The 20021-nt window shown below is 40.8% G+C and overlaps 1 protein-coding gene and 1 long non-coding RNA gene across 2 annotated transcripts in view; one reads left to right on the top strand and one right to left on the bottom strand.

Moving 5' to 3' along the window:
• The window catches only part of CFAP54 (cilia and flagella associated protein 54), a 207591-nt gene that overhangs the window by 164834 nt on the left and 22736 nt on the right, over window positions 1-20021 (top strand). Inside the window, exons 59-64 of the mRNA XM_073327473.1 lie at window positions 2238-2346; window positions 5025-5130; window positions 5892-5990; window positions 7761-7902; window positions 14777-14986; window positions 15798-16009. Of these exons, the coding sequence (XP_073183574.1) occupies window positions 2238-2346; window positions 5025-5130; window positions 5892-5990; window positions 7761-7902; window positions 14777-14986; window positions 15798-16009 (878 nt within the window). The remainder of the gene's footprint in view (window positions 1-2237; window positions 2347-5024; window positions 5131-5891; window positions 5991-7760; window positions 7903-14776; window positions 14987-15797; window positions 16010-20021) is intronic.
• LOC140905004 (uncharacterized) overlaps window positions 1-20021 on the bottom strand; it is a 29501-nt gene that overhangs the window by 1361 nt on the left and 8119 nt on the right. The gene's annotated exons all lie outside the window — the stretch shown is intronic.

Raw genomic sequence — 20021 nt, 5'->3', positions numbered from 1 at the left:
ATTGATCAATAAGTGAAAGATCAGGTGTAGAGTCGACAGATAAACAGAAGTACCCAGCAGTACATATTTCATCCACAATAGCTGAATGAACTTTGTCACTCATTAGACCAATGAGTTAATCACATATTGTCTTGGATAAGTATGATGGGTTACCTTTGCCAGCACTCCCATATTTTGAGATATGGCCTGCTAAAATGGGTTAAACTGAGCCACAAGCTCCAACAATCCCAAGAAACTTCCATTCTGCAATGATCCAAATGTGATTTCCTCGCATTATTTCGATCTACGTTAGTAGGACGCCCCCCTGGTTTAGGTGGGGATAAGTAATAAAAAGAGAACAGTAAAACGGGGGAAAAGTGTGTAGTGGAGTGTCAGGAAGTCTAACAAAGTTCTGATTTTTCCCATGATGACTACTTCGATGCTTTTTTTGAAATATCAAATATCAAGCTTTTTTAAAAAAACACTTTTTTTTTTTTGGTGCCCCCTGCTTTGCTGGTGCCCTAAGCATGTGCTTAGTCTGCCTACTGGGTAATCCAGCCCTGACAAGAACAATTTTTCTCCCTCCTCCTTGTAACAACCTTTTATGTACTTGAAAACTGTTATATCCTCCCTCAGTTTTTTCTTCTTCAGAGTAAACAAATCCAGTTTTTTCAATCTTTCCTCATTGGTCATATTTTCTAGACCTTTAATCACTTTTGTTGCTCTCCTCTGGACTTTCTCCAATTTGTCTACATCTTTCTTGAAATGTGGCACCCAGAACTGGACACAATACTTCAGTTGAGGCTTTATCAGTGCAGAGTAAAGCAGAAGAATTACTTCTGGTGTCTTGCTTACAGCACTCCTGCTAATACATCCCAGAATGATGTTTGCTTTTTTTTTTGCAACAGTGTTATACTGTTGACTCATATTTAGCTTGCGATCCACTATGACTCCCAGATCTCTTACCACAGTACTCCTTCCTAAGCAGTCATTTCCCATTTTGTATGTGTGCAATTAATTGTTCCTTCCTAATCGGAGTACTTCTCATTTGTCCTTGTTGAATTTCATCCTATTTACTTCAGACCATTCTCCAGTTTGCCCAGATCATTTTGAATTTTAATCCTATCCTCCAAAGCACTTGCAACCCCTCCCAGCTTGGTGTCATCCGCAAACTTTATAAGCGTACTCTCTATGCCATTGTCTAAATAGTTGATGAAGATATTGAACAGAACCAGACCCAGGACCAATCCCTTTGAGAACCCCACTCAATATGCCCTTCCAGCTTGACTGTGAGCTACTGATAATTACTCTCTAGAAATGGTTTGGCAACGAGTTATGTACCCACCTTATAGTAGCTCCATCTCGGTTGTCTTTCCCTAGTTTGTGTATGAGAAAGTTATGTAAGACAGTATCAAAAGCCTTACTAAAGTCAAGATATATCATACCTACTGCTTCACGTCTATCCGCAAGGCTTGTCAGCCTGTCAAAGAAACCTATTAGGATGGCTTGACACATTTTGTTTTTGGCAGATCCATGCTGATTATTATCACCTTATTATCTTCTAGGTGTTTGCAAATTGATCTCTTTAATTGTTTGCTCCATTATCTTTCCAGTTACTGAAGTTAAGTTGACAGGTCTGTAATTCCCTAGGTTGTCTTAATTCTTTTTATAGATTGGCACTATATTTGCCATTTTGCAGTCCTCTTGAATTTCTCCTATCTTCCATTATTTTTTGAAGATAAACTAGGTAGGTGAACAAATGATTATCAGAGAGTAAGGGGCACAATCAAGAAAGATAAGGATATTGCAGAGACACTAAATGACTTCTTTGCATCAGTCTACAGTAAAGAGAATGAGAGGATTGAGACAAATTTCAAAATGCTATGGAATTAAATAAGAGTCCCGTTAAATTAATTGCAGTAGGGTTCAAAGTCATATATATTGGAAAGAACAATCTGAAATATTGACATGCATTATTGGATTCTAATGACATCTAGGTGTCACTGTGTTTCCAAAGTTGATTATTGTAACTATTTCACATATTTCAATACAGGGTAATACTTCAGTTTGGAATAACTTGTCATACTGATATCATACATTACATTTAAAAGCAAATTGAAGAAAACTGAATATGTGCCCATTACTTGCTTATCAGCAGGAGAAAAAAGGCAACCTGAGTTTCCTGCAGGAAAAAGCAATTTGGGTCTTGCAGAGAAAAGAATAAAATCATGCAAAACTGCTTTGTGTTTCTTTCTTAGGTAAGGTAGAGCGCCAGATTATTGAAGCAGGTAACAATAAGTCACCACAAGCTGCTGAAACCCTGTTGAATGCCATAAAAGTGAGCCAGCGAAATGATCAAAACTTTGGGTAAAGAACTGTGAATATAAGTTTTCATAATACTTTCTCACTTTAGATATGTGCCACTATGTAGTGTTCGGCTTTATTCTGGGACTTTTTGTGATGCTTCTTTTATAAAGGACAGGCTTCTTTCCCTCTTTGTGGAGAGATTGTCTATTCCAAGATAAAAGAAATATTGATATAGTTTCTTATATAATGTAAATGTTGCAGGGGATTAAATATACATTTCCATAAACACTGAAATAACCAACACATAAATATTACGTTAGATAAAAGTTAGAGCTTTCAGTTTTGTTTTGGAACATGTACCCTCTGTTTCAGCTCCAGGAACAAAAAGTGCTAAATTTAAGTTGATCGTTTTATTTCATTTTAAAAAACATGAATTGCAGTCCACGTCCAAAGGATAGAAAACCAGCAACTGTAGCAGGCAGTGCAGCTGGCCACCAAGCAAGAACAGCAGAACTAGTGACCCGGAAGCGAATGTTAGAAGTCAACCAACATCAATATGAGCAGCAACAGGAAGAGCAGAGGAAGAACGGGGATGGCCAGGAGCTTCTCCTGAAATGGCTGCTGGAGGGGTCCAGTGCCAATGTCAGAACTGACTGAGGCTGCATGAACCAACTCAGACCGGCCAAATTGGGCCCGAGTGATGACCTTGAAGACTATTTGATTATGTTAGAGAGAGTAACAATAGCCGTGGAGTGGCTATGAGCATCTAGGGGGAGCTCAGGCCACCTACCAAGGTCTCAGTGAGGTTGCCTGACATCATAGCATAGTAAAAACTATTGTCTTGCACTATCACCGTTGCTCCTGATCTGAACCCTATTATTGCCCAAGGGATCTTCCTTAAGCACCTGGAAACCCAATCCAGAGCTTGGGAGTCCTAAAGAACTTTCCAGACAATGACTTCAACAGCAGCTTGGCCTGAATATGTGGGAAAGGGCAGCTGTATGAGGGATCCCAGGGGGAGTAGGTGAGGAGTAGGTGCCTGTAGCCTGGCAAGCTAAAAGAGTTAGCAGCTAGAAACAACCGAAAGGACAGATGGAGATGGAGAAGGGCAAATGTGCCTTGGAACAGGAACGAGAACAGTGTTCCTTGGTATTAGTTACCAGCAAAAAGCTGGCAATAGACTGGAAGGACCTAGAGGCCTGAATCGATTCAGGCAGTGAGGACCAGGATGAGCAGCTTTGGGATACTGGACATCAAGATTGTTAGTTTCTATTCCTGACTCAGGGAGCAGATTGTGGTCTCATGGTTACATACAGTATAGCCAAATATAGCAATGCCCCTGATTGGGTTCTCTGTGGGGACAAAACTGGGGTCCTCTGCATGTGAAAACATGATCCTCTACCACTTGAGCCAAAGAATCAGAACTCTGAGCACAGAAGCAGTAGTAGAGGCATAAACCTTTATATGTGGCTTCCCTTCTAGAGGGTGACACAGTACCATACTGTGTTAGTGTAGGTTTCATAAGCATCTAATGTGCCATGTTCCTTCTGAAAGAATGTGTGGCGAAGTAGATGAGACATAGTTCTGTATTAGAGACCTGGGTTCTGTTCTGGATTGTACCTGATGTGACCTTGTGCAAGCTCTTAGTTATCTAATCTGTGAAACTGGTGAATGAGAGTTATTCCCCACAATGTAAAATGTTGTCTCAGAATAAGAATTGTGACATGCACAGAAATATTAACAGTTTTGAAGAGCTGGGTCTAGAACTCATGATCTTTGATTTTTGTTGCTTAGTGCAGCTTCCCTTAGTCTACACAGCAGTGTGTTAGTGTCTCTCTCTTGTTTTGTTTCACAAGAATCATGTCCCTGTTGGAACTCAGCACAATAAATCTGTGAATTGGCAACAGTTCAGCATGTGACTGTGCTTGGAAAGAGGACTACATAGTCAGGAGACTGTGTTCCTCATAGGAAGAGTCCAGAGTGGCAGGAGGACCTGGAGAGAGCCAATTAGGAAGCCTGGAAAAATGACCTACAGGGAGCATGAATATTAAAGAATCTCTCCAATCATAGAGTCTCGGCCCATGATTATAAGGATATGTAGGAAATGGCCCAGAGACAAAGTGAAGAGGACACGCTGCTTGAAAGTTTAGGGTCTCAGGCTCAGGTTTGAGTTGAGAGAGGGATTACGTTCCCCGTACCTCAGCTGAGCCTAGTACAGGGCTGAAGGGGCTGTTTTCTTTGTCTGGACACGTTTTGTTTATTCCTGGAAGAGGAAGGATCTTTGTATAGATTTGTCTGGAGAGCTATACCCCAAATCAACCATCCATGAGAGAGAAAAACTGAGGCAGTGGACATGTGACCTAACATTGAAGCAGTAGATTGTGCTTATAGGAACGTGTACAAATTGTGTACATAGAACCAGATCAGTTTGACAAACAGTTTTTTGTTTACCAAGTACTTGTTTGCATATTACACAAAATACATTTTGCATATTCCTAAATAGTTATGCCATTTGTTAGGTTTTCTTGCCTGGTATGGTATGCCTTTCTTACTTGAAGTCTTTATATCAGGACTGGATATTTTTCTAAAATATCTGCTATATCTCAAACTGGAGTTATGGACTGGATGTAGGAATCACTGGAGTTCTACAGCCTGTATTATGCAAAAGTTCAGACTGGATAATCGTAATAGTCCCTTCTGGCCTTAAAATCAGTGCATTTGTGTATTTATTTTTGCAGGCTGATAAGGAAATCCTACCTGGAGATAGCACTGTTATATTTCCATTTGGCTACATATAAGGAAGAGGCTTTGCAAACTGTTAAGATAGAGGCATCCAAAACAAAGGTACGTACTCCTTTTTTTAGATCGTAACCTCTTCAGAGCATGGACCATGTCGTCTTTTAGCACGTTGTGGACATTACCACAATATATATTACAAATAAATAATACTAACTCAAAGTAGAGCGGTAGGATTCTAATTTAGTTAATTTGGTTTATGGTATTTTTGCAATGTTAATGTTGTATGTAAAAATGGTTTCAAATAAACAGGAAAACACTGAGGTCAGAAGAACAACCCCAAAATTGTGGCTTAGTTTCAGATTCTGTACTAATGAATTTGTGGTTCTCAAACAAAGTATCATTATAAAGTGATCTTCAAACATTTTTCAGACTGCTGTTACTCAGTATATTGTTTGTATACTGTTTTACAACTGGAGATGAGGGGCAACATTGCAGACACAAAAGACTAGTGTACAGCAAGGTACAGTCACAAGCACTACACCATCAGGGAATACAGGTCAAGTAGATAAGGAAAAAAGAGGTAGTAGAAAGGTCACTTAAAACTCAAGACAATGTTTACTGACAAAAAATGGAAAAAGCTGTATACTAGAACTCTGTAAAAGCGCGGGATCATGATGTGCCTTCAAAAATATAGGGGAGACCCATTTATATAGTTTGGGTGGTTTTTAAAATACATCTGACTTTTCACAAATGTTACTGATTTCTGTAACTTAATTACCATGACTCCTCCAGGACCTCCTCCCCACCAACTATGTATTTCCATGGCAAACCTACCAACCTAATTATGAACTGTTGCTAAATTTTAGACTACTCCCAAAGAAAACTTGGCTTCTATCGAGAGAATCTCCCATGTAACTGAAGTGTACAGAGCACAGGCCTGGATTGCAATCAGAGCAGCTACACAGGTTGGTGTGATATTGATCCCATTTTTGGGTATGGCTACACAGCAAAATAATAATAATAATCCTGTGGCAGTGAGTCTCAGACCCTGGGTCAGTTGACCAGGGCTCTGTGATAAATGAAGGGGGGGGCACTCCCTTTTATGGACAGCCAGCCAGCCAGTAGCTATAAAATCCCTTAGTAGCTGTTCTCAAATTGCTCTACCTGTAAAGGGTTAAAAAGTCTCACTGCTATGCATAGGTAAAAGGAAGTGAGTGGGCACCTGGCCAAAAGAGCCAGTGGGAAGGCTAGAACTTTTTAAAATTGAAACAAGACTCCCCTTTTGTCTGTCCGTGGTGGTTCTCCTGGAGAGAATGGACAGAGAAGCTATGCTGTAAGAAGCTTGGGCCAGGTATGAAAAATCCTCAGTATCATACCTAGAAACTACTCATTTGAAACCCCAGATATGTAAGTAGAGCAGGAAATGTTTAGGAAGACGCAATTAGGTTTATCCCTTTTATTTCTTTATGGCTTGCGGATTCCTCTGTGCTAACCCCAGGTGCTTTTTGTTTTGCTTGTAACCTTTAAACTGAACCTCAAGAAAGCTATTCTTGATACTTAATCCTTGTAGTTTTTTTTAATCTAGCAAATGCCTAAATTCCCAGATGTGTTTTCTTTCTTTTTTTTATTAATAAAATTTACCTTTTTTAAGAACAGAATTGGATTTTTGTGTCTTAAGAGGTTTCTGCACATGTTGTTTAACTAGCTGGTGGCAATAGCTGATTTCTTTTTTTTTTTCTTTCTCAGCTCTTGTGTGTGTGTGTGTGTGTGTGTGTGTGTGTAGAGGGCTTGAGGGTTCCCCACAGGAAGGAATTTCCATGTGCGCCTTCCTGGGTTCTCAAAGGGGTTCTTGCACTTGGGTGGTGGCAGCATCTACCCATCCAAGGTCAGAGAGAAGCTGTAACCTTGAGAGTTCAATACAAGCCTGGAGTGGCCAGTATTAATTTTTAGAATCCTTGGAGGGCCCCACCTTCTGCACTGGAAGTGCCAGAGTAGGAAATTAGCCTTGACAGGATTGCATTGCTGGACTAAAAATAACAGCGTAGGTGTTCGGGCTCGGACTAGAGCCTGGGCTCTGAGGCCCTCCCCCGTTGCCAGGTTTCAAAGCTCCAGCCTGAGCCCAAACATCTACATTGCTATAGCCTCACAGCTCAAATCCCATGAGCCCAAGTCAGTTGACATGAGCTCTGAGACTCGCTGCCTCAGGGCTTTTTTTGCTGTGTAAACATACCCTGTATTTCACTCCTACCAGCTGTGAAGACAACACAACATAGGAGAGACAAGAATTAAAATTCATTGGGACTTCTGCCAGGCATGTTATTTGGAATACTTAAAATTAATGCTGTATGAGCAATGCTTTTCATCTCTCCTGGCCATGTCTGACACAGGTTGCTTTTACTTTGATTCAATGCAAATCTAGGAATTAAGTGCCTTATATGTATGCATACACATTTGACATGTGGGCAGACATCAGTGGCATCCAGGTGAGGATGTCTGATTTGAAATCACTTGTGTAATAATTAAGTTGTCAACAGTAATGACCTATTTAAGTGAGATATGTACTCCATTCAGAGAGAAATGGAAGATTTCCCCAGTCACCTCTGGTGCTGGGTGCTTAATTTTTTGTAGTCTGTTTTCTAGTGTGTGTGTTCGTGTGTATGTATATATATGTGTGTGTATGTATATATATAATATAACAATGACCTGATTCTGACTAAATTAAATGTTAATTTTAGGTCAGTGAAGCTATGCTTGCTTCTCAGCTATTAATTGGAAAGAAGAGTGTTAAAGGCCACGAAGTGAAAGCCGCAACACAACAGAACATCCCAGAATTTGCTTCTATGGACCTTCTTGCTTCATACAAAGATTTTTTGTCTGGTATTACTTTATATCTTACAACTGTAGAGCGTTTAATAATCCATGGAAAATATCCATCACATGTAATATTATAGTGAATTTAATATGTAAACTCAGATCATCTGGTTTACCTTGGTATTAGGTTCAATCACTTGTTTTTTTGGTAGTAAAGAAACATGAAAGCTTTCTTATTAGTTTTTCATACTTGCAATACATTTTATTTGTAATACGTGTAAAGTAAAGACAAAATCCTTCCTTGCCATTCAAAGAAGTACAAGACTTAAAGATGAGGGAACATCTGCCACTGCCCAGTACACCCTTACAGGAGCAGGGCAAATTACACTCCTAATGGTTTTAGTGCCAGCTAACTCACCTGCCAGCACTTCATATCACCAAGGGAGATTGGCCAACTGAGTTAGGGGCGTTACTGTGTACCTAACTCCCTGTGAGCATACTGGGGTTGGCAAGTAAATCAGTGTGTGTGGTGGGAGGGATGGACACACTGCTAAACTGTTACTTTTTAAGACAGGTTTCAGAGTAACAGCCGTGTTAGTCTGTATTCGCAAAAAGAAAAGGAGTACTTGTGCCACCTTAGAGACTAACCAATTTATTTGAGCATGAGCTTTCGTGAGCTACAGCTCACTTCATCAGATGTATGCCGTGGAAACTGCAGCAGACTTTATATATACACAGAGAATATGAAAAAATACCTCCTTGCCTACAGACAGCCCCGCAACCTGAAGCAAATACTCACCAACAACCACATACCACACAACAGAACCACTAACCCAGGAACCTATCCTTGCAACAAAGCCCGTTGCCAATTGTGCCCACATATCTATTCAGGGGACACCATCACAGGGCCTAATAACATCAGCCACACTATCAGAGGCTCGTTCACCTGCACATCCACCAATGTGATATGTGCCAGCAATGCCCCTCTGCCATGTACATTGGTCAAACTGGACAGTCTCTACGTAAAAGAATAAATGGACACAAATCAGATGTCAAGAATTATAACATTCATAAACCAGTCGGAGAACACTTCAATCTCTCTGGTCACGCAATCACAGACATGAAGGTCACTATCTTAAAAGAAGAAAACTTCAAATCCAGACTCCAGCGAGAAACTGCTGAATTGGAATTCATTTGCAAATTGGATACTATTAATTTAGGCTTAAATAGAGACTGGGAGTGGCTAAGTCATTATGCAAGGTAGCCTATTTCCTCTTGTTTTTTTCCTACCCCCCCCCCAGATGTTCTGGTTTAACTTGGATTTAAACTTGGAGAGTGGTCAGTTTGGATGAGCTATTACCAGCAGGAGAGAGAGTTTGTGTGTGTATGGGGGTGGGGGGATGTGAGAGAACCTGGATTTGTGCTGGAAATGGCCCACCTTAATTATGCACATTGTAGGGAGAATGGTCACTTTGGATGAGCTATTACCAGCAGGATACTGAGTTTGTGTGTGTGGTTTTTGGGAGGGGGGTGAGGGGGTGAGAGAACCTGGATTTGTGCAGGAAATGGCCCAACTTTATTATCATGCACATTGTGTAAAGAGTTGTCACTTTGGATGGGCTATCACCAGCAGGAGAGTGAATTTGTGTGGGGGGGTGGAGGGTGAGAAAACCTGGATTTGTGCTGGAAATGGCCCACCTGATGATCACTTTAGATAAGCTATTACCAGCTGGACAATGGGGTATTTTTTCATATTCTCTGTGTATATATAAAGTCTGCTGCAGTTTCCACGGCATACATCTGATGAAGTGAGCTGTAGCTCACGAAAGCTCATGCTCAAATAAATTGGTTAGTCTCTAAGGTGCCACAAGTACTCCTTTTCTTTTTAAGACAGCTGTGCATGCTGAATCAGGATTATCTGAGCCAACCTGCCCTATGCCCAGAGGGATGGCTCCTGACCCTCTGGTCAGCTACCATTGCTTCTTTTCACATGGTGAGTTAGGACAGATTTTTTCTCTAAAGGTTAGTTTTACCTTGGAATGTCTGAATTTGGAATAAAAAAAGAAATATTACCATTAGTCAGTAAGGTTCTGTTTGATTTGTTTTTCAAAGGAATTCTGAAATTAAGCAGTTATAAAACACTTATTAGGGCTGCAGATTAGTCATGGCATTTTTTATCAAAAATCCTGGAGCACTCATGGTCAATTCAGTAAAAGTCATGGGTCATTACATTTATTGTGACTGCTCCCTGATTATTTTTTATTTAAAAAAAAAAACAACTTCCTCCTTGCCTCACACTCACCCTGGGTAGTGGCAGCTCCTGCAGTGCCTGTCCTGCAGGACTCTGCCTGGTGCCCCATGCTCACCCTGCAGCAGAGACTCCTGCAGCTGCTGTCCCACGGGGTTGGGCCCAGTGTCCCACTCCAGCTGCTGTGACCTAGCACGCAGGGTTGCATTACTGCTCAGGTTTGACCACCCCACATCTCCCCCATTATGATGGAGGGGCATGTGAGCCAAACCTCAGAGGTGCTGTGACCCCACATGCTAGGTCATAATGCCACTCAATGAAGTTTTACCCACCTATCCTCCCGCCATGATGCGGGGATAGTGGGGCCAAATCTGAGCAACGCTCTGCCTGGTGAATGCAGAGCAGGCTCACTTTCCAGCCTCTTCATATCTCCTCACTGGGCTAAGGTAGGTTCACTCTCCAGCTCCTACCTCCCCACTGCTCCCTGGCCCTCTGCTATGCATTGGGCCAGTGACCCAGGCTTTGGGAAAGTCACACAGACAGGGAGAAAAGTCACAGGCAGACAGAAAAATCACAGTGACAAACCTGCAGCCCTAATGATCTATTCCAGTTATTATACTCTATTACTCAACCACTATCCAACACTATCTTTCCAGTCCAGTAAATAAAAAAATTATATTCAGTAGATTTTATGTAAGACCTAGCCAAAAATAATGTTTTCTGATCTTGCATTGGTTGATTCATAACAAACCCTGTTCCTAGAGCTGCACAGAGATCAGTCTCATAGTAAAAATAAACAAAAAAGATTCCCTTAAAAATCAAGCTCCATTTGAGGAACAAAGTAAAAAATTATCCATGTTTGCTGAATGATAAAATATACAATTAGAAAAGGGAGATTTTTACCTCCAACCTCTAAAATTATTCTGCAAACAATGGAGCTCATTAAAAATGATGAAATGGCAATTTTTGTTTAAGAAATAATTTCAGTGAAATAAAGTGTTGCTGTGGAACAATGATTTTGAAATGCTATGTAAATACCAAGGCAAAACAGAGATGTATATATTTTTTTGAAACAGAAAACCTTGATGCTGTGATAACATTCTGTTCTAATGACTTAATTTCAGTTATTCCAAATGACTACTGGAGATGGAATTATTTTGTCTGATACATGATGGTGAAGTGGAGCAATGACTGCTTACTATACCATTGTTAAATAGATGTGTTGTGATTGGTTTATAAAAATAGATGGGTCGTGTGCTATAGCCTTCCATTAATTTAATTGTCTGGCACAAGTTCCATCGGCTGACAATTGCTTATCATTTTTTCTTTAGCAAATGTTGCAGGTGTTTGTCCTGGTTGTTTTGAGAGGGAATACAAAAGAGAATGGAGGATGTAGAAAGGAAGTAATAAGCCATAATAAGAAAAGGAGAATTGAAATGAAAATGAGCAACACAGCATGTAAAATATTAGATTTAGAGGCACTAATGAGGAAAATTGTTAAATTTTCATTTATATACAGTGTGGGCATTTTAAGTACATTCTGTTTTTACAATTAACAATGAAATGATCTTTAACAATGAAAATGGGAATAATGGAGGCATTACTTATTTTTCTATATGCACACATAATTAGCATAAACTGTTGTTTGGGAGATTGCCACTGGGAATTAATACCAAAGGTTTTTTTGAATGGTTGTAAGAGACAGACAAGAATGTAGAGGAAGATTTTGTAGTCTTTGAAAACAGCAAGGAATTGGAAAAGAGACTAAATCAGGCATAGTTCAGATAGTGCTGCCAGGCCTGCAGATGCAAAGATTCCCTGTGTTCTGTGCTGAAATAGAAGTGTAATACTTACTACTCCATGTCTACTGTTGCATTGTGAGGATTACATTCTCTTTTGTGCTGAGAGCTTTGTGCTAATAATAACTTCTTTAAAGATAGATCTGTGCATGATTCTCACTTCTGGGTCTTAGTTACTTAGCTCAAGACTGGCAAAACTGATGAAACTTCCCTAGCTCTTAGGGTTTTTCTTACCCTGGAGGGCAGCAGTAGCAGGGTAGAGTGTTAGCCTCACTGATCATTTTGCTCACTCCCTGCTGAGTATAGATGCTGCCCTCTGAAATTTACAGTCAGTTATTCCTTTTTGAAGTTGGCAAAGGAGTTTCATGCAGGAGACTGCCAGCCATCAGTCCTCAGGGTTGAAATAACAAAAAAGGAGCTTGGTCTTGCAAGTATTGTGGGAGCAGGATGCCCAGCCGATTTCATAGAGTTCAGTATTCAGAGCACTTGCAAAATCAGGAGCAAGTTCTACAAGGAGGGTCAGAGACCCATACATTGTATAAATAATCTGGCCTTTAAATGGTTTCATTAAAAGAAAGAAATAAGATTAGCCAATGTGCTTTTTGAGTTTGTCATGGATTAAGTAAAACAAGTGGCTAAACAAAAGATAGAAAATTAGAAATAACTGGAACAGAGTGATTTTTGTTATAACGTCTTATTAGGTTGGGTTTAGACCCTACTGCACAGTGCAAATGAAAAGTCAAAGTCTGATCCAGCATGGATTCACCAAGGGAAGGTCATGCCTGACTAATCTAATCGCCTTTTATGATGAGATTACTGGTTCTGTGGATGAAGGGAAAGCAGTGGATGTATTGTTTCTTGACTTTAGCAAAGCTTTTGACACGGTCTCCCACAGTATTCTTGTCAGCAAGTTAAGGAAGTATGGGCTGGATGAATGCACTATAAGGTGGGTAGAAAGCTGGCTAGATTGTCGGGCTCAACGGGTAGTGATCAATGGCTCCATGTCTAGTTGGCAGCCGGTGTCAAGTGGAGTGCCCCAAGGGTCGGTCCTGGGGCCGGTTTTGTTCAATATCTTCATAAATGATCTGGAGGATGGTGTGGATTGCACTCTCAGCAAATTTGCGGATGATACTAAACTGGGAGGAGTGGTAGATACGCTGGAGGGGAGGGATAGGATACAGAAGGACCTAGACAAATTGGAGGATTGGGCCAAAAGAAATCTGATGAGGTTCAATAAGGATAAGTGCAGGGTCCTGCACTTAGGACAGAAGAACCCAATGCACAGCTACAGACTAGGGACCGAATGGCTAGGCAGCAGTTCTGCGGAAAAGGACCTAGGGGTGACAGTGGACGAGAAGCTGGATATGAGCCAGCAGTGTGCCCTTGTTGCCAAGAAGGCCAATGGCATTTTGGGATGTATAAGTAGGGGCATAGCGAGCAGATCGAGGGACGTGATCGTTCCCCTCTATTCGACATTGGTGAGGCCTCATCTGGAGTACTGTGTCCAGTTTTGGGCCCCACACTACAAGAAGGATGTGGATAAATTGGAGAGAGTCCAGCGAAGGGCAACAAAAATGGTTAGGGGTCTAGAACACATGACTTATGAGGAGAGGCTGAGGGAGCTGGGATTGTTTAGCCTGCAGAAGAGAAGAATGAGGGGGGATTTGATAGCTGCTTTCAACTACCTGAAAGGGGGTTCCAAAGAGGATGGTTCTAGACTGTTCTCAATGGTAGCAGATGACAGAACGAGGAGTAATGGTCTCAAGTTGCAGTGGGGGAGGTTTAGATTGGATATTAGGAAAAACTTTTTCACTAAGAGGGTGGTGAAACACTGGAATGCATTACCTAGGGAGGTGGTGGAATCTCCTTCCTTAGAGGTTTTTAAGGTCAGGCTTGACAAAGCCCTGGCTGGGATGATTTAACTGGGAATTGGTCCTGCTTCAAGCAGGGGGTTGGACTAGATGACCTTCTGGGGTCCCTTCCAACCCTGATATTCTATGATTCTATGATCCTGCAGTGGATTGCACATGTGGACTGCTGTGCCCAGATTGAACCCTATTGACATCAGTAGTGTTCTACACCCACATAGCAGTCTGCCTGTGCACTACCAATGGGAAGATTGGACCCACTGAAGGCAATAAGCCAAAATATGGAAATGTGGAATGGCCTAATATGACATAATGGAAGAATCACATGGAAAACTATATGCACTCTGGTGCTAGTTCACATCTGTTAGACACAGCCCAGAGTAAGAAAAGTCACACTGCCTCAAGGGGGCCAAGGGAGAGTCATTGCTTTCAGGAGCTTTCTAGCTCAAGGAGAGGTCCCCCCCCTTTATTGGGTACAGCCTGCTCCCCAGGCTGGTGCAGAAAGGGGTGGGAGTATGTTCCTCCTCCTTCCCAAACAGTTTGTGTCCACAGTCTCCATGTCCTCAGGGGACTGTGCTCCCCTGAGCACAGGAACTGCAGTTTTGCCTGGCCTTCATGTGGGCCATGCAAAGAGGTTGAAGGTGCCGTGTGCCTCTCCTCCTGCCCCCCACCCACACCCCAGCTTCAGTTCACATAAGGGCCAGGCAGAATCTGACTTCTGATGTTAAAATATTGAATGTTAAAAACATTTTCTCCTGGCTGGTAAACAAGTACAAGAGCAGGTTGGAAAAGGCTTTATAGTTGCTTCCCTTGTATCGCCACATTGCTGGGGTCACAAATGGCATTTCAGCTGCAGATGACAAAGTTCAGCAGAAGACTCAGAAATAGCATTGAAAATAAAACTCCCTTTTGGTGTGCATTTTAGTTTCTTTCTGCTGTGAAGTACACCTTAGCTTTTAAACTTGCAAATTGCAAGGTTGAATAAAATGGGTGTGAGTTAGGTTTAATTGTTTTTGCATTTGCAGATGGATATGGATATGAGGTTCGCTATAAAAACCTTATGGCCCCTTCTCTCAAAAATGAAGAAATCATACAAAGTGAAAAGGACCAAATAGAAAGTGAAGGAACAGCATGTAATATCTCCAAGGACAGCCAGAGGAAACAAACTATAACATGGGTCCATTTAATCCGCTACCATAATTACTTAATAAGATATAATATGAGCCATCTCTTTGGTATGAACTGTCAATTTTACTTTTTTCTTGATGCCAGGGGAATTAGAGTTATTCTCTGAAACTAACTCCAAAGTACCTAATACTGAGCCTGATTCTGAGCTCTTTTGCACTGTGTAAATCAGGAGAAACTTCAGTCAATGGGGTTATGCCAGTGTAAAACCAATGTAAATGAACATAGACTCAGGATACCATATTATGTCTCTTTAGCATCACCAAATAAGTCTCTTGAAATTGGTTTCTCATTATTATTTCAGTAACCTATTTAATTTTCAAACTTTCTTTTTAATTACGGAGACCTAAGTAAACATTTGATTGTCAAGATGATAGTGAGAGTTGCACTTAAAAACAACATTACATGCCAGGCTCCGGGGGTGGTTTTGGTCCTCCGCAGCTGTTGTCTCGGGGTAAGCCCCTAACTGAGCTCCTGAGAGAGATGGATTCTTCCTTCCACTGAGCAACTCTTAAAATCACCTCAGAAAGCTTTTCTTTCTGCAAGCACCAACTGAGATGCTTGCAGGTGGGTGCTCTAGTCTGTCACAGAATTGTAAGGATTCTTAAGCTACTTTTGTTATGTGTATTCAGCTACAGACAGCCCTGGTCCATGGCTGTGGCTTCAAGGTGCTACAATTCAAATAAACAATAATAATTAAGAACCATCAGTTTAGTAATTCTGAAAAAAATATTTATAGATTTTTGCTGAATTTATTTAAATTTACTATGTGATTTGGATTTATAAACGTCAAGCAGTCATAGAAAGTCTATATTTCTAAATAGCAAATGGTAAATTAATGAAGATTTTCTCTTTCCAAAGCTGTCTCCAAATCAACACCCGGACCATTTTCTATGGAAGATGCACTGTTCACTTCTGTTTTTGATACAGGAATTGTTCTACGTTTAGCAGAAATGCATTTTTTCCTAAAAAAACATCTGTATATATATTCAACCTGTTGTCTTGAAGATTTTCCAAAACAGCTGCAGGTTTTAGAAAAACCAGGTGTTAGTCTGGCTGCTATTCCTGTAAAGGTATGTTTTAAAAATTATTTTCCCTATCACACATGCATGATAAGTGCAAAGCATGTCATGCAAGAAGAGCTTCATGGACTCTCCAAATTTTCTGTTTCTTACCAGCTCTTCTACAAGGGTGACATTCACACCACTGCACAGGGCCAGCACAAAGCCCATGCAACACTTAAGTCCTACTCAAGCCTTATTTTGAGGAATTAATTGTTGCACAGACTTTTGTGCTGATCCTCTGCGCAGGAGTGAATTACATCCAATGTACATTGTGTCTATAGCATGGAAAACAGTAGCAATTAAACAATGTTATTTTGAAGGGAAATTTTCTTAAAAAGCTAAAGAAAATTTCAGTGTTATTTGATAGAAGACCAATATTTTTGTCTTATCCCTTGGTCAAATCCCCATGCATCGCACCAAAAATACCCAATGCCTAATACATATTCAGATTGTACAAACCTACTATCCTGTCAGAATTGTATATGTTTTGTATATATTCTATATGTTACATACAATATTATGAAACATTTCATTCAAAAAATGAATTCTATTTATTTGTCTAAAGAGGACACTGCAGAGGTGTTTAATTCCAGGTTTAGCTTATTTTTAAATGTGTGTTACAATTGTAAATATGCTTATTAGACCAGCTGAGTTAGTAGTTTTAGAGTCAGTCCTTTCAGGACTGAAGGGTTGCAAACAAACATGGCAACTAGTCCAGTCCAAATCTCACAGTCATAGAGTTTAAGGCCAGAAGTGACCACCAGATCATCTACCCTGATCTTCTGCATATCAGAGGCCACCAACACAACCCAGCACCTACACAATAAATCCAAAGTATTACAGTCCACAAGAGCCTAAACTATTATGTGAATCAGGCAGCGCATGGGAGGGACTGACATATACCAAGGCCCTGCAATGGCAGGGAATTGATAAATGAAATATACCCAGATTATCTCAGTGAGTGAGCTGCACAACATGCTGCAGAGGAAGGAGAAAAAGCCCCAAAGTCATTGCCAGTCTAATCTAGAGGAAAATTCCTTCCCAACCCCACATATGGTGATCAGTTAGACTCTGAACATGTGAGCAAGAATAAGCCAGCCAAGCATCTAAGAGAGAGAATGCTCAATGCCACTTTGGAGCCCTGGCCCACCCATACAGTATCCCATCTCCAGACATGACCATCTCTGATGCTTTAGGGGAAGTAGACCAAACAAAACCACCTAAGAATACATTGCAAGGGTGAGGGATGTCCTCTCTTGAACCTTACAGGTGGCGAGCTGAAGCCCTGAAGCATAAACTTTTAAGAACATAATATATAAATTGGAAGAGACCCACCCAGGTCTGCTGAGCCGTGTCTTCCGCCATCACAAACAACTCCATCATACAATCCCACTCATACATGTGTCCATCTCTCACTTCAAAATAATCTAGTTTTTTCTCCCCACAACTCCTATTGTAAGGATGTTCCAGAATCTTACTCCTTTGATTAGTAACTTTCTGATTTCCAGTCTGAATTTGTTTATAGTCAGTTTATATCCATTTAGTCTGTTGTCAACATTGTCCTGTAGCTTAAATAGCCCTTTACCCTCCCTGGTGTTTGTTCTCCCTTCTTCCCCCCACCTTCCCCAATAAGAGCAATCATATACCCTCTAAGCCTTCTTTTTGCTAGATTAAATAAGCCAAACACTTCCAGGAGAAACAAAAATAGGTCTGGAACTAGGTTCCATGATTGCAAAAGGAACTTTTAAATATTAAGGGAAGTTGACTGAACTTCAGAGGTCAAGCATCTGAATATGAAGAAGCTTGGAATTACTGTAAGTCAAAATTGCAGAAACTATCTGAAGCCTGCATCCAAAGCAAGGGGAAGAAACTCATAGGGAAGCATTGCAGACGAAACTGGATGAACAAGCATCTCAACAGATTAAGAGAGAGCAGAAAGCCTACAAAGAGTGGAAGAAGGGATGGATCAGCAAGGAAAGCTAACTCTTGGAGATCAGAAAGTGTGGGATAAAGTGAGAACTATCAAAAGCTAAGCAGAACGGGACATGGTAAAGGAAATTAAAACCAATAGTGCAAGGTTCTGAAGCTATATAAATAAAAAGAAAACAAGTAAAGAAGTGGAACCACTAAACACTGAGGATGGGGCGGATATTAAAGATAATTTAGGTATGGGTCAGCACCTAAACAAATACTTTGCCTCAGTTTTTAATAAGGGTAATGAGGAGTTCAGGGGCAATGGCAGGGTGGCTGATGGGAGCAAGAGTGTGGAAGTAGAAATTACCATATCCGAGGTGAAAGCTGAAGCAAAACACAAACAATTGTAAGACCAAGAGCAAGGATTTTTCATGAATCCATAAACTTCGGGGGTCATATCCCAGGATTGGAGAATTGCATATATAATACCTATATTTTAAAAAATGGGGGGGGAAAGGGTAATCTGGAAAATGATAGGCCTGCTAATTTGACCTCAACTGTATGCAAGGTCTTAAAACAAATTTTGAGAGAGTAATTAAAGACATAGAGGTAATTGGGATAAAATACAACATGGTTTTACAAATGATAGATATCTTTCTCTGAGAAGATAAGATTTTCTAGAAAAAGGAAATCCAGTAAATCTAATTTACCTGGATTTCAGTAAAGCATTTGATACAATTCCGCATGGGAAATTGTTAGTTAAATTGGAGAAGATGGGGAAGGAACTGGTTAGGAGACCTTAGCAGGTCATACTGAAAGGTGAACTGTCAGGTTGGCAGGGGGTTACTAGTGGAGTTCCTCAAGGATTGATTTTGGGACCAGTCTTATTTAACATTTTTCATTAATGACCTTAGCACAAAATATAGGAGTGTGCTAATAAAATTTGTGGATGACACAAAGTTGGGAGGTATTGCCAATATGGAGGAGGACCGGAATATCATACAAGAAGATTTGGAGGACCTTGAAAACTGGAGTAACAGAAATGGGATGGTATTTAATAGTCATGACTTTGCACGTAGCGACTAACAACAAAAAATTCTGTTATAAGCTGCGGATGTATCGGTTAGAAGTGACAGAGGAAAAGAAAGACATGGATGTATTGGTCAAACTATGAGCCATCAATGTGATGCAGCTGTGATAAAGGCCAGTGCATCCATAGGATGGATCAGGTGAGATATTTTCAGTAGAGACAGAGAATTGTCATTACCATTATACAAGGCACTGGTGAGACCTCATCTGGAATACTGAGTGCAGTTCTGGTCTCCCATGTTTAAGAAAGATGAATCCAGACTAGAACAGGTGTAGAGAAAGGCTACTAGGATGCTCAGAAGAATGGAAATCCTACCTTATGAGAGGAGACTTAAGGAGCTTGGCTTGTTTAGCCTAACCAAAAGAAGGCTGAGGGAAGATATGATTGCTCTCTATAAACACATCAGAAGGATAAATACAAGGAGGAAGAAGAGTTATTAGGGACTAACTTGAAGGGGAAAGGAGTCCAGGAGAGCTGGCTGTATTTCAAGGAATCCCTGTTGAGGTTACAGGGACAAACCATCCCAATGAGTTGAAAGAATAGTAAATATGGCAGGCGACCAGCTTGGCTTAATGGTGAAATCCTAGCGGATCTTAAACATAAAGAAGCTTACAAGAAGTGTAAGGTTGGACATATGACCAGGGAAGAGTATAAAAATATTGCTCGGGCATGTAGGAATGATATCAGGAGGGCCAAATCGCACCTGGAGCTGCAGTTAGCCAGAGATGTTAAGAGTAACAAGAAGGGTTTCTTCAGGTATGTTGGCAACAAGAAGAAAGCCAAGGAAAGTGTGGGCCCCTTACTGAATGAGGAAGGCAACCTAGTGACAGAGGATGTGGAAAAAGCTAATGTACTCAATGCTTTTTTTGCCTCTGTTTTCACTAACAAGGTCAGCTCCCAGACTGCTGCGCTGGGCATCACAAAATGGGGAAGAGATGGCCAGCCCTCTGTGGAGATAGAGGTGGTTAGGGACTATTTAGAAAAGCTGGACGTGCACAAGTCCATGGGGCCGGACGA

Source organism: Lepidochelys kempii, chromosome 1, assembly GCF_965140285.1.
Source record: "Lepidochelys kempii isolate rLepKem1 chromosome 1, rLepKem1.hap1, whole genome shotgun sequence".
Lineage (NCBI taxonomy): Eukaryota > Metazoa > Chordata > Testudines > Cheloniidae > Lepidochelys > Lepidochelys kempii.
The sequence above is the reverse complement of the archived record's forward strand: the minus strand, read 5'-3'. Positions and strand labels throughout refer to the sequence as shown.